The 13,422-nt window shown below is 48.9% G+C and overlaps 1 protein-coding gene across 1 annotated transcript in view; it reads left to right on the plus strand.

Annotated features, from left to right (window-relative positions):
- Positions 1 to 245: 245 nt before the first annotated feature.
- Positions 246 to 13,422, plus strand: part of CBL (Cbl proto-oncogene) — a 50,776-nt gene continuing 37,599 nt past the window's right edge. Inside the window, exon 1 of the mRNA XM_054222986.1 lies at positions 246 to 525. Within this exon, the coding sequence (XP_054078961.1) occupies positions 379 to 525 (147 nt within the window). The 5' untranslated portion in view covers positions 246 to 378. The remainder of the gene's footprint in view (positions 526 to 13,422) is intronic.

The following is a 13,422-nucleotide window of genomic DNA, read 5'->3' on the forward strand; positions in this document are numbered from 1 at the left end:
CCTCGCCACCTCCCTGCGCCTGTCCCACGGCGGCGGGGCGGGGCCTCCCGGCAGGGCCGCCGCTCGCCCTTCTCCCTCCCCCGCCGACCAATCGGCGCCGGCTCCTCCCCGGCGGAGGGGGCGGTCTCGGGCGTCGCCAGCCAATCGGCGCGCGGCGTGGCCGGGGCGGAAGGCGGAGCGGCGATAGAACCGGGCTCCCCCGCCGCCGCCACCGCCCGCGGCTCCCGCTGCCGCCGCCAGCCCGGCCCTGCCCTGCCCGCGGGAGCGCCCCCGCGCCCGGTTGCCCTGCAGGGCTGCGGCCCGGTGCCGGACGGGGGCGACGGGTCGGGCGCGGGTGTGGGCGCGCTCGCGGCTGCCCCCCACCCCCGCGCCGCCCTCATGTCGGCGCCGCTGAAGAAGGGCCCTGGGGGGCTGATCGGGCTCATGAAGGACGCCTTCCAGCCGCACCATCACCACCTCGGCCCGCACCAGCCCGGCGCCGTGGACAAGAAGATGGTGGAGAAGTGCTGGAAGCTGATGGACAAGGTGGGCCGGCCTGGGCGGGCGGGGAGGGCTGTGGGGCGGCTCCGGGGGGTCGGGCTGGGACGAGAGCAGGCCCTGTGGGTTGGGGTAGGGCCTTAGGCCGGGTAGGGGACTGGGAGGGGCCGGGGGTTAGGGTAGGGCAGTGAGGGCTAGGGCAGGCAGGGCTGTGCAGGGCTGGGGTAAGGCTGGGCTGAGGAGTTTGGGGCGGTGGGGTGGCTCTGGGGGCAGAGGGGGCTCTGGGGTGGGGTAAGCTTGGAGCTGCAGGGCTTTACAGTGTTGGCTGGCGGGGGAGAGAGCTGTGTGGCTTGGGGTGAAATGTTTGGGTGGGGGCGAGAACTGCGCGGGCGCAGGATAGGGTGGCACAGTTTTTGCGGGGGGAGGACGTGGGAGTTGGTGGAGAGGTGTGCGGTGGAGGAGAGGCCAGAGGCGGGGTAGGATGTGAAGCCTGGAAGGTGTGAGGGGAGAGCAGCAGCTCTGCAAGGGATGAGCTGCGTGCAGGGATGTGGGGGAAACAGGTTGGAGAAAGAGGGGAAGACTTGGGGCAGAAGGTGCAGACCTGCTCAAGAGGATCCGGAATTTGTACGGTTGTATTCTTGTAGAGGCTGGGGTGGGCAGTGGTGGTGCTGGTGGGGGGAGAGAGGCTGGGTACGGGTAGGGCCTGGTTGGGAGCTGCAGGTGCATCCTGGTGGTGTCAGCAATAAGTCCTACCTGTGTATAACTGCATGAGGGAAGAATTTGGGATTTGTTTGTCTGAAGGTGAGCCTCAGCCTGTGATAGAGACTGGTGTGTGGGTACTGGACGGTGAGCCTGAGCATTTCTATTGTGGCAGTTCAGGTTATTCTTTTCTGAATTAATAGGGACATGTTACCGAGGTCAGCACAAAACCTTTTCCTTAAAACTGTGAGCTAGATAAAGACTGTAAAAGTCTGAATAAAGCCTTCTGCAATAAATGCATGTAGTTACACAAAGATAAGGCATGTGAAATCTAATGTTAAACAATGAAAACCTGTGATGCTGGAGTTGGAAAGGCTATCTTCCAGTCCCACGCCTTTATGCGGGGCACTGCACTCTGGGGTCATTAAGACTCTCTCCCCTCCTCCACCTTCTAAAATGCCAGGAAATAGCTGTTGCCGGGGGCAGACACCAGAAACTTTGGCCTGATGGTGTGTTGGGGTACGGCAGTTGATTTAGTAGCCTGGCTAGGTGTGTTGGTAAATCCATTGTTTTAAGAAATCCGGGTGAGTTGTTAGTGGATGCTAGCATTATTTATAGAATGACCTAGTAAGTGAGCGTAGGCATTCAGAAGTGGGCATAAAATAAAAATCTTCTAACACTTTTCATGGTATTTTGATTGATCCTCTGATGTTATTACTGTTCACCCCTGAGAACTGAGGCTAGGCTCGACGTGTTGGGAGTCTAAAACGTGCAGTGCATTTTATAATGCTGGGTTCAGGGCCCTGAAAGTAGTGCAGAGTAAGAGCATTGCCAAAGTTGCCTGCAGTCCTTGGGGAGTGTCACCTCTTCCCCTCTGGGAGCAGAAGCGGGGCTGATGGGCATACCTCATCCAATTGCCCTGCAGGCTTATGCATTTCAACTTTTCTTTCTCTTTTCCCTGCGTTGTTTATGCATGCAGTGTCTGAATCTCCTGCAGTAAGTGCTAAAGCAGGCAGAGTAGATGACTTTTTTAAAGACATATTAAATTATGTTCATGCCAAGAAATCACTTTGTGTTGGCTGGCTCGACAAAAGGCATGCTTTATAGTTGTGCCTTGCTGTGCTTGTGATGAGCTTTGATCACTTTCTACAGAGAGAGATTGGGATAAAGAAAAAAGTCTTTTGAGAAGTGCCAATGGCTCTCTTATAAACATTGAGGGCAAGCATAAGTGCTAATGTGGGAAAAGTAGTTTGAGCATGGAAATGCGATCCTCTTAGAAATAAGTTTAACTTGCAGATACAGCTTGTGAGAATGCACATCTTCATTCATGTACATGTGATATAGTTGTGAATGTCAACCTGTGTTTGACCTCATAGCCTGGTCTGTTCAAAGGAGAAGGTTGGCCTGATTACCTTAGCTTTTTGAATTGCAGTGGGATGGGTTTTGGGGGGGGTGGGGGGGCATATTTTTGGTTTCAGATCTACATAGCCAGTCTTTGGCTGTATACCCTCTCCACCATAATACCACTTACAAAAAAAACAAGGCTGCTGTTGTATTTGTCACAAGTTAAAGTAACCTCTTTTAAATGTGCACTGACTTCATAGTTTTGCTTGTAGGCAGCATCCAAAAAGCTCATAGGTGTAGGCTTAATTTTTAAAGTCTTAAAGAATTAGGTGGTCAGTCTGAGTTGTACAGGAGGAGAAGTTTGGCTGCGAAAAGCCTTTCAGATTTCAGTTAGACTTTAGTTGTACTTATGCACACTTATGAAAGCATATCTGAATTAAAAAATCTTTTTAGTTGTGTAGCAAATTGCCAGTGCTCGTGAAACTAGTGGTGAGAAGGGTTAAGTGGATGGGAGGTATTGAAAATGGGTTAGTCTTCTGGGCCAAGTAAATGAAATTGCAGGTGCAGATAAAAAAACACCAAAACACTTGTGTGCATGTTTAATAGATTATGTGTTTGCCTTTTAGAAATGTGTGCTCTATCTGTGTGCATACAGTACATTCACAACCTGATTTGTTACTCTGCTTTGACAACACCAGCTAATTATTTATTCGTGCATCTCTGTTTTCAGATGTGACTGATGAATTTCCTATGCAAGTTGATTCTTGTCCAAATATTTTCCCCATAATGTTCTCCATAAGCTGCCTGATGTATTTCTGTTTTTCAGATTCTTTTGCTTAAAGTTCTGATTTTTCTGTCAGTACTAACTGTTCCTCCTGCAGTTGCATGTGGTCACATATAGTAGGGATGTAAAACAGCCCTTTTCATCAATGTGCAGCAGGATGTTCACCTTCAGCTGAATTAGGTGATGTTTATGCATTTATCTATGGAATAGAAGTTGAATGTGTGTTTGGAAGCTGAATGTGTTGTCAGGCGTCTGGTGAGCCTGCAAGCTTGCAGTGACAAATAGCACAGTAGGCAACATAGCAATTACCTTGCAGTGTCTTGAACCCAGTAAAGTGCATAGATTGGTTCAAGAGGGGGGAACTGCTCTTAATTTGTTTTTATTATGCTTGCTCATCTTATCACTGTCTAGCAAATAAGGCATTGCTTAGTATAAGAAAATGTATGATGTATTGACTGGTGAAAACAGTTTGTACTTTTTCACGCAAAAGGATAAGATTAGGATTCAGTTCTTGCAAATGCGATCTGGGCAGCAGATAATGCAGACCACTTGAGTTCATTGCTGTGGATGGTATAAGTGGTATAGTCACGAACTGCTTGGGATGAGGTATAAGGGATGTAGCAGAAGAATGGTACAGTACATGTAGTAAGACATGAAGGAGGAAGACGAACTTTGAGATAAAGCTTATCTCTAAACAGCAAACTGACGTCATTCAGTTCCCAAAGATCATATAGAGAAATGCCACTGTAGGTCACTGCTGTGGTTTAGCCTCAGATGGCAACAAAGAACCACGTGTCGCTCGCTCGTGCCTTCCAAACACAGGAAGAATCGTAAGAAAAGGCAAGACTCTTGGGTTGAGACAAAGGCAGTTTAACAGAACAGCAAAGGGAACAGGCAAACAACAACAACAACAACAACACGGATAGGGGAATATACAAACGCGATTACGGAACCGCCGCTCCCCCCGCCGCTCGCCGCTCGCCGGGCCGACCCGGGCCGCCCCAGCCCGCTTTTAAGCAGCAACTTCCTGCCCCCTCCCCCGGCAGCTCAGGGTGGGCGTGGCTCACATGGCATGGAATACCAGGAAAAGTTAACCCTATCCCCACCGGAACCAGGACATTATCCACCCCTTATTCCATACCATCTATGCCATGCCCAGCAGGTTCCAATGAATTGCCACTACTTTCCCCTGTTATATATATATATATACACACATATAATACCCTTAGTTTATGGGTCATCCCTCCAAAGTGTCCGTTGAGTTCTTTTAATCCACGGCTTTGGGCTCCATCTGTTAGAACAGTCTCTCAGGGCAGGTGAGATGCTGGGTGGTGCTGGTCTGTTGCATGCTGTATTTTTCGGAGCTTGTGACTGGTGCACCTGGTGTGGCTCATGCACGCAGTCTGTAGGCTGAAGATGTAGATCTTGAGGAAACTGCTATAACAGCACACAATCTGATTCATTGGCTATTCTCGCCCAAAATCAGATCTCCATGAGGTACACATCGGACTTCCCCATCCTTCCGCATCACCCACCAAGTGCACCCAGGTCCTTGGGCAAAAGCAATCCCACGGATGGGTTTGCCTTTGCCTGAGGCAGGACTAACCCAGACTGTCTTCCCTAGCATATTCTTCATGTGCACTACGGGGACTTTATCCCCTTCTACAGTACGTGGAAGTTTTGATTGGGCAGGGCCAGCCCGATTGTTAGATCCCCTGGTGTTAACTAGCCAGGTAGCTTTTGCTAAATGCGTATCCCAGTGTTTGAAAGTCCCACCACCCATTGCTCTCAGTGTAGTTTTTAACAGTCCATTGTATCGTTCTATCTTCCCAGAGGCTGGGGCGTGATAGGGGATGTGATACACCCACTCGATACCATGCTCTTTGGCCCAGGTGTCTATGAGGCTGTTTCGGAAATGAGTCCCATTGTCCGACTCAATTCTCTCTGGGGTACCATGTCGCCACAGGACTTGCTTTTCAAGACCCAGGATAGTGTTCCGGGCAGTGGCATGGGGCACAGGGTATGTTTCCAGCCATCCAGTGGTTGCTTCCACCATTGTGAGCACATAGCGCTTGCCTTGACGGGTTTGTGGCAGCGTGATATAATCAATCTGCCAGGCCTCCCCATATTTGTATTTCAGCCATCGCCCTCCATACCAAAGAGGCTTCAAACGCTTGGCTTGTTTGATCGCAGCGCATGTCTCACATTCATGGATGACCTGTGCAATAGTGTCCATGGTCAAGTCCACCCCTCGGTCACGAGCCCATCTATATGTCGCATCTCTCCCTTGATGGCCTGAGGAGTCATGGGCCCACCGAGCTATAAATAGTTCACCCTTATGTTGCCAGTCCAGATCCACCTGAGCCACTTCAATCCTAGCGGCCCGATCCACCTGCTGGTTGTTCTGATGTTCCTCCGTGGCCCGATTCTTTGGTACGTGGGCATCTACATGGCGTACTTTCACAACCAGATTCTCTATCCGGGCAGCAATATCTTGCCATAGGTCAGCAGCCCAGATGGGTTTGCCTCTGCGCTGCCAGTTGCCCTGCTTCCACTGCTGTAACCATCCCCACAGAGCATTTGCCACCATCCATGAGTCAGTGTAGAGATAAAGTACTGGCCATTTTTCTCGCTCAGCAATGTCCAAAGCCAGCTGAATAGCCTTCACCTCTGCAAACTGGCTCGATTCACCCTGTCCCTCACTGGCTTCTGCAACCCGTCGTGTAGGACTCCACACAGCAGCCTTCCACTTTCGATGTTTTCCCACAATACGGCAGGACCCATCAGTGAACAGGGCATATTTCTTCTCATTTTCTGGCAGTTTATTATATGGTGGGGCCTCTTCTGCACGCGTCACCTCCTCCTCTGGTGACATTCCGAAATCCTTGCCTTCTGGCCAGTCCATGATCACTTCCAGAATTCCCGGGCGACTGGGGTTTCCCATTCGAGTTCGCTGCGTGATCAGTGCAATCCACTTACTCCATGTAGCATCGGTTGCATGATGTGTGGTGGGGACACTTTCTTTAAACATCCAACCCAGCACCGGCAGTCGAGGTGCTAAGAGGAGCTGTGCTTCTGTACCAACCACTTCCGAAGCAGCTCGAACCCCTTCATATGCTGCCAATATCTCTTTTTCTGTTGGAGTGTAGCGGGCTTCGGATCCTCTGTATCCACGACTCCAAAACCCTAGGGGTCGACCTCGAGTCTCCCCTGGTGCTTTCTGCCAGAGGCTCCAGGTAGGGCCGTTCTCCCCGGCTGCGGTGTAGAGCACATTTTTAACATCTTGTCCTGCCCGGACTGGCCCCAGGGCCACTGCATGGACTATTTCCTGTTTGATTTGTTCAAAAGCTTGTCGTTGCTCAGGACCCCATTTAAAATCATTCTTCTTCCGGGTTACTTGATACAGAGGGCTTACAATTTGACTGTAATCTGGGATATGCATTCTCCAAAAACCCACAATACCTAAGAAAGCCTGTGTTTCCTTTTTACTAGTTGGTGGAGACATAGCTGCTATTTTGTTGATCACATCCATTGGAATCTGACGGCGTCCATCTTGCCATTTTATTCCTAAAAACTGGATCTCCTGCGCAGGTCCCTTGACCTTACTTCGCTTTATAGCAAAACCAGCGTTCAGAAGGATTTGGACTATTTTACTCCCTTTCTCAAAAACTTCTTCTGCTGTGTTTCCCCATACAATGATGTCATCAATGTACTGCAGATGTTCTGGAGCTTCACCCTGTTCCAGTGCAGTCTGGATCAGTCCATGGCAAATGGTGGGGCTGTGTTTCCACCCCTGGGGCAGTCGATTCCAGGTGTATTGGATGCCCCTCCAAGTGAAAGCAAACTGTGGCCTGCACTCTGCTGCCAAAGGGATTGAGAAAAATGCATTCGCTATATCAATTGTGGCATACCACTTGGCTGCCTTGGACTCCAGTTCGTACTGGAGTTCTAGCATGTCCGGCACAGCAGCACTCAGCGGTGGCGTGACTTCATTCAGACCACGATAGTCTACAGTTAGCCTCCACTCTCCATTAGATTTTCGCACCGGCCATATGGGACTGTTAAAGGGTGAGCGAGTCTTGCTGATCACTCCTTGAACCTCTAGTTGACGAATCAGCTCATGGATGGGAATCAGAGAGTCTCGGTTAGTGCGATACTGCCGCCGATGCACCGTTGTGGTAGCAATCGGCACCTGTTGTTCTTTGACCCTCAACAACCCCACAACAGAAGAATCCTCTGAGAGACCAGGCAAGGCAGACAACTGTTTAACTTCCTCTGTCTCCAAAGCAGCTATGCCGAAGGCCCAGCGGTACCCTTTTGGGTCCTTAAAATACCCTCTCCTGAGGTAATCTATACCAAGGATGCATGGAGCCTCTGGGCCAGTCACAATGGGATGCTTTTGCCACTCATTCCCAGTTAGGCTCACTTCTGCCTCCAGTACAGTCAACTCTTGGGATCCCCCTGTCACCCCAGAAATACAAATGGGTTCTGCCCCTCTATAGCTTGATGGTATTAAAGTACACTGCGCACCCGTGTCCACTAGAGCCTTATACTCCTGTGGGTCTGATGTGCCAGGCCATCGAATCCACACCGTCCAATAAACCCGGTTATCCCTTTCCTCCACCTGGCCGGAGGCAGGGCCCCCCTAATACTGGTCATAGTATCCATTACTCACTTCTTGCATAAATGACTTGGAAGTTCCTTCAAGAGGATCAGAAGCAAGATCAAGCCTTCTGCTTTGTCTGGGGAACGGCCCACTGGAAACTGGGGCGGCACTTTTCCTGGAGGGATCCCCTTTTGTGGTTGTCCTTCCTTGCAACTCCTGTACCCGTGTCCGCAGGATCGAAGTAGGTTGTCCGTCCCACTTCCTCATGTCCTCTCCGTGGTCCCGCAGGTAGAACCACAGGGTGCCTCGTGGTGTGTACCCTCTGTACTCTCTCTCTTGAGTGGGGAAATGCCTGCTTCTAATAGCTGAGATGCTGGCCCGTGCAGGTGGGGAGTAGGACATATTCTCTTCAAGTTGCTGGACCTTCCGCGACAGTTTCTCCACAGCTGAGACAAGGGGGGAAGAGAGACTTTCTTCATATCGCCGGAGCCGGCCAGCTACCTCATCCACCGTTGGTCCCTCTTCACCTTTCCATTCCATTACTGCCAGGGAGTTGGCATATGACGATGGTGCGCTCCGTACAAACTTCCGCCACATGGGCCTTGTGCATCGCACCTCATCAGGGTCTGTGGGTAAGTCTGCATTGTCCAAGTCATAATAAATCATCTCCCGCACGGCTAATTCTCTCAGGTACTGGATACCTCTTTCCATGGTAGTCCACTTGCTTGGCTGACATACAACATCCTCGCTGAAGGGGTACCTCTCCCTCACGCCTAACAGGAGTCGTTTCCAGAGGCTGAGGGCTTGGGTCTTTTTCCCGATCGCCTTGTCAATGCCGCCTTCCCTAGACAGGGATCCCAGCTGCCTGGCCTCCCTACCCTCTAATTCCAGGCTACTGGCCCCATTATCCCAGCACCGGAGCAGCCAGGTGACAATGTGCTCGCCTGAAAGTCGGCTAAAATCTTTTCGCATATCCCGCAGCTCACTCAAGGATAGGGATCGAGTAATTATCTCTGGTTCTGCCTCTTCCTCCTGCTCTCGTGATGGCCCTGGTTCATCATCATCTCTTACTAAGCGAACTGATTTCTTTGTGTACTTCTTCTTCTGTATGGGGGCAACTGATACTGGCATGGGTTGGTTCCCTGGTTCAGTGGCAGTGGCTACCACGGGGGTTGCAGTAGCCGCAGTGTCTGTCGCAAGGATTGCAGTAGCCGCAGTGTCTGTCGCAAGGATTGCAGTAGCCGCAGGGGCCGCCGCAGGGGCTGCAGCAGCCGCAGGGGCCGCCGCAGGGGCCGCCGCAGGGGCTGCAGCAGCCGCAGGGGCCGCCGCAGGGGCTGCAGCAGGGGCTGCAGCAGCCACAGGGGCCGCCGCAGGTCTGGTTTCCATCTCTTCCCCTTGAGGGTGCTGCATAATTCTGAGCAGTGCCTGGTAGATACTGGCCAGGGCCCAGCACAGCGCGGTGAGTTGTGCCTCTCTAGAATAGCCACAGCATTTTCCCTTCAAATATTCTACCACTTTATCAGGGTCCTGTAATTGTTCAGGGGTGAAGTCCCAGACCATTGGAGGTGAGTAGTTCTCTAGGTACCTGCCCATGCTCTCCCACATGCCATGCCACCCCTGACTATCCAGCCTCGGAGCAGATCTCCGGGTGGTAGTCTTAAATAGTCGCTTAACCCAAAACAAGACCTGGAACGTATTCAGGAGACATAGCACTACGAACACGCTAGTTTGAGTATCCCAAGGATATTCAAAATTCTCAAAAGCTGTCATACCTGACCCGAAGGAGAAAAGGGAGGCAAAAGGGCTGGGGAAATTATTAACAAATTCTGAGAGACGGTGTCCAATGTACGGACAGGACAGCAAAACCGCATAAACACCCCAAAATAGCCGTCTGAACAGTGATGTTATCATATCATAAACAGATATCGCACAGGACAGCAGAATGATAATCCTCATCCCTGTTCCAGACATGGTAAACAGCATCGCAGGGAGTACATAAGCCATATAGGAATTTATGTAACACAACCATGAGAACAAACCAAGCAACATGATGACCAGTGACTACTTACCTAATAAAATAAATGCATACAAAAAAAAACCAAAACCGTTTTTTCCACGTTCTAGTTGGATTCTGTCGTTATCTCAACCCTTCGTGCCCCACGTTGGGCGCCAAAAGGACTGCTGTGGTTTAGCCTCAGATGGCAACAAAGAACCACGTGTCGCTCGCTCGTGCCTTCCAAACACAGGAAGAATCGTAAGAAAAGGCAAGACTCTTGGGTTGAGACAAAGGCAGTTTAACAGAACAGCAAAGGGAACAGGCAAACAACAACAACAACAACAACACGGATAGGGGAATATACAAACGCGATTACGGAACCGCCGCTCCCCCCGCCGCTCGCCGCTCGCCGGGCCGACCCGGGCCGCCCCAGCCCGCTTTTAAGCAGCAACTTCCTGCCCCCTCCCCCGGCAGCTCAGGGTGGGCGTGGCTCACATGGCATGGAATACCAGGAAAAGTTAACCCTATCCCCACCGGAACCAGGACAGTCACCTTCGTTGTAAGTAGAAGAGAGGCCAAATCCAAATTCAGTGGGAGGTAAGATGCATTTGAGTAGATTTTCTTTTGTTGCTGTCTCAAGATGAAATGAGATGTGATTTCAATAAGAAGTTAGCTATTAAGCTCTTAAAGGAAGGAAGGAACTATGGCTTTTCAGAACTGAGCTGAAAGGAAAAACTGTTATCTGGCACAGAAGCACCTGGGGGCTTGTCAGGCCTGGAATGCTGTGACACTGTCCCTTGTCTTAGGCAAGCAGGTGGGTGCTGTCTGTGCTGGGGACCTTCTGCCAGAACAAGAAATGGGGTGTCGTATCAATGGCTGCAGCAAACAGGCTGGCACTAGCTTTTTTGTGGGTAGGACTGGGGATGAGCAAAATGGGGAAAATAATGAACCAAGAGGATGGGTTGAGAAGCTGAGGGAGGGCGATTCAGGGAGGAAACAGCCTGCTAGTGTTGCAGCTGGTGAGTCTCCCTTGAGGGGCCACAATTTGTGTAGGTTTGTGCCCTCTGTTAAGAGCACACTCCACCCTGCCTAACAAATACTGTGTATTGTTAAATGAGTGCATTTGCTTAGGTATCTCATTTTTCCTGAATGCTTATTCCTTGCTTCTACTAACATGTACCTAATCCAACTATGTAACCTGACTGCAGTATTTAAAAAAGCTCATGGTTCTTGCTCTATTTCTCAGGTTATCCATACATTGTGCCTGTGACAGTGCTCTGTATATAGTGTTGCTGTTTTCCTATGATAGTTACCCAGTTCCTTTATTTGTGCAAGTCTAATGAAGCAGTGCTGAGGAAGAGAGATTTGAAAACCAGAGATCAGTCAAGGCAAGCTGCAGAATCTTGAGGGGAAAGACTTAATTCCAGGCCTAGAAAATCTAGATGAGATTTCTTTTTTCCTTGAACAAATAGATAACAGATTCTTTCCTCAAAAGTGAGAGGGGAAACTATTTTTTATTATTTTTCTTCTCGTGAGTTTGGAAAATGAAAATCGGTGAACTCAATTTTAGGGCCCTTCACAGGCCTCTTAGAATCTTTGTGCTAAGCTTAAAATGCTTTACTGGTATTTCTAAAAACCCCAGAATGTCTCTGTAAAAGGCTTGTTCCTGAGAGAACAAAGCATAAGCCAGGGAAACTTGGATGAGTTTGGGTGGTAGTTTAAAAACAAGGACTGGTTATGTTTGTTGCCATCACACCTAATTGAAAATATTTGCTGCGTTTTGCTCAATTTCCTTCCATGTTGCTGATCCTTGTGGTAGGCAGGGTAGCTTGCTGAGGGGCAGCTGTTCCCAGGGCTGGGAACATTCCTTTTGACGTCGTCACGATGCTGCAAGTGCACACGTAGAGAAACAAGCAAAATGCAACTGGTTTTGTTGCTGCTGTGTTATAAAACGACCAGATTTGCTCAAGAGGCAGCAGTTCCTAGTTACGTAGCTTTGTTTGAATGCTTATCTTAGCTAATTTTGGTCTACTTGGTAAATAAAGAAACTCATTTGATAATAAAATTACAGCAGTTTGGGCCTTTCTGTTAACTATTTGAGATATCCTTGCAAGTCACTTCTTGGGGAAATGTTCTTATAGAGACAATGAGAATGAGTGGTTTGCAGAGCTTGCTTCTGCTCTGGGGAAATCTTTCTAATTTATATTGAAGTTTGTTACATTACTGAAACACAGTGGGTCTGCTGCTTCTATAGCTGGATATTTTCAAGGGGTAACAGCCAAACTTTTCTGTTACAGATGACTGAGAAAAGTGCATACTCTGACTTGTATGCTTGCTTAATGTTGCTTCCTCATAAGAGCTGACTGTGGTTTTATTAAGGTTTTAAACTCACTGTGTACTAAACGATTTCTGTTGAAGAAAAGTTTTTGCTCTCCATAGCACAGTTCAGCTGTGTCTGAGGAGCACATTTAGAACCTATGCATGCTGCGTAGTGAAACTAGTCTTATTCAGGGGATAAATGTGTTGACTCAATTCATTGATATGGTTCATTGTACAATGTTCACAGGCTCCACGGAAGCAGCAGTTGAGGCATCAGAATCAATTGGATAAGTCAGTCGTCTGACCATCCATCTCATTATCTAGACCTCCTAATCCTTGGCAGCCTCTTCAAAATGGAGGGAAAATTTTGCTAGGTTTTTTCAGTGTATTCTTGCAGAGGCTTTTTCAGGCAGGTAATTCTTTTAATGACAGTCAGGTTTTTCTGTTTGAGTATTGATACACTGGGTGCTTTTTGCTGAAATTGAGTCTTTCTCAGTCAGCTCTTATTAGAGGCACTACTGCAAGTCGGATAAAATCAGAGATGTCAGTTAACTCAACAAGGTTGCTTTTTGCATGTACCCTGAATGGCAAACTTAAATGCTGAAGCACTGTTTCAGAACAAATTACTTTGTTTAAGGGAAGTAGGTATTTAACTATGCATTGTGGGGAACTAGTCAATTCCCCTTGAAGGTTTCACAAGATTTTATGGAAGTGATGTACTGCAAAAGTTTGTTAGATTGTTCTTTTACCTTTTCCTACCCATTACCCTTAAGCTTTGCATTCTGCAGTGCTACATTGCTTGATACCTGTAATACCCCTACACCTGGCAGTGTGATTAGTTTGGACCTTATTCATGTGCTTGGTATTAAGCAGTCAGATAACATTCATTTTGGTGAAGAACTTTAGGAAACTGTATCTACATTTTGTACCAGCCTTCCTCTCAAGTTTGATGTAAATCACAGAAGCTAGAAGCTGTTAGCCAGCAGGACAGCAGTAAGACTATACCAGCTGCTGGTTCTTAGCTTGTAAACTTCATCTGATACTGACCATGCAACTCTAGAGTTTCAGCCCTCTTTATAACTGAAAGTGCACCACTAATTTTTCAAATTGCTGCTTTGCCATTACCTCTCTCTATCATTCTCTGTCTAGATAATGGAAAATTTTGGCTAGCACATAAACTTATCCTGAGCTTTTGGC

Source organism: Rissa tridactyla, chromosome 17 (assembly GCF_028500815.1).
Source record: "Rissa tridactyla isolate bRisTri1 chromosome 17, bRisTri1.patW.cur.20221130, whole genome shotgun sequence".
NCBI classification, from domain to species: Eukaryota; Metazoa; Chordata; class Aves; order Charadriiformes; family Laridae; genus Rissa; species Rissa tridactyla.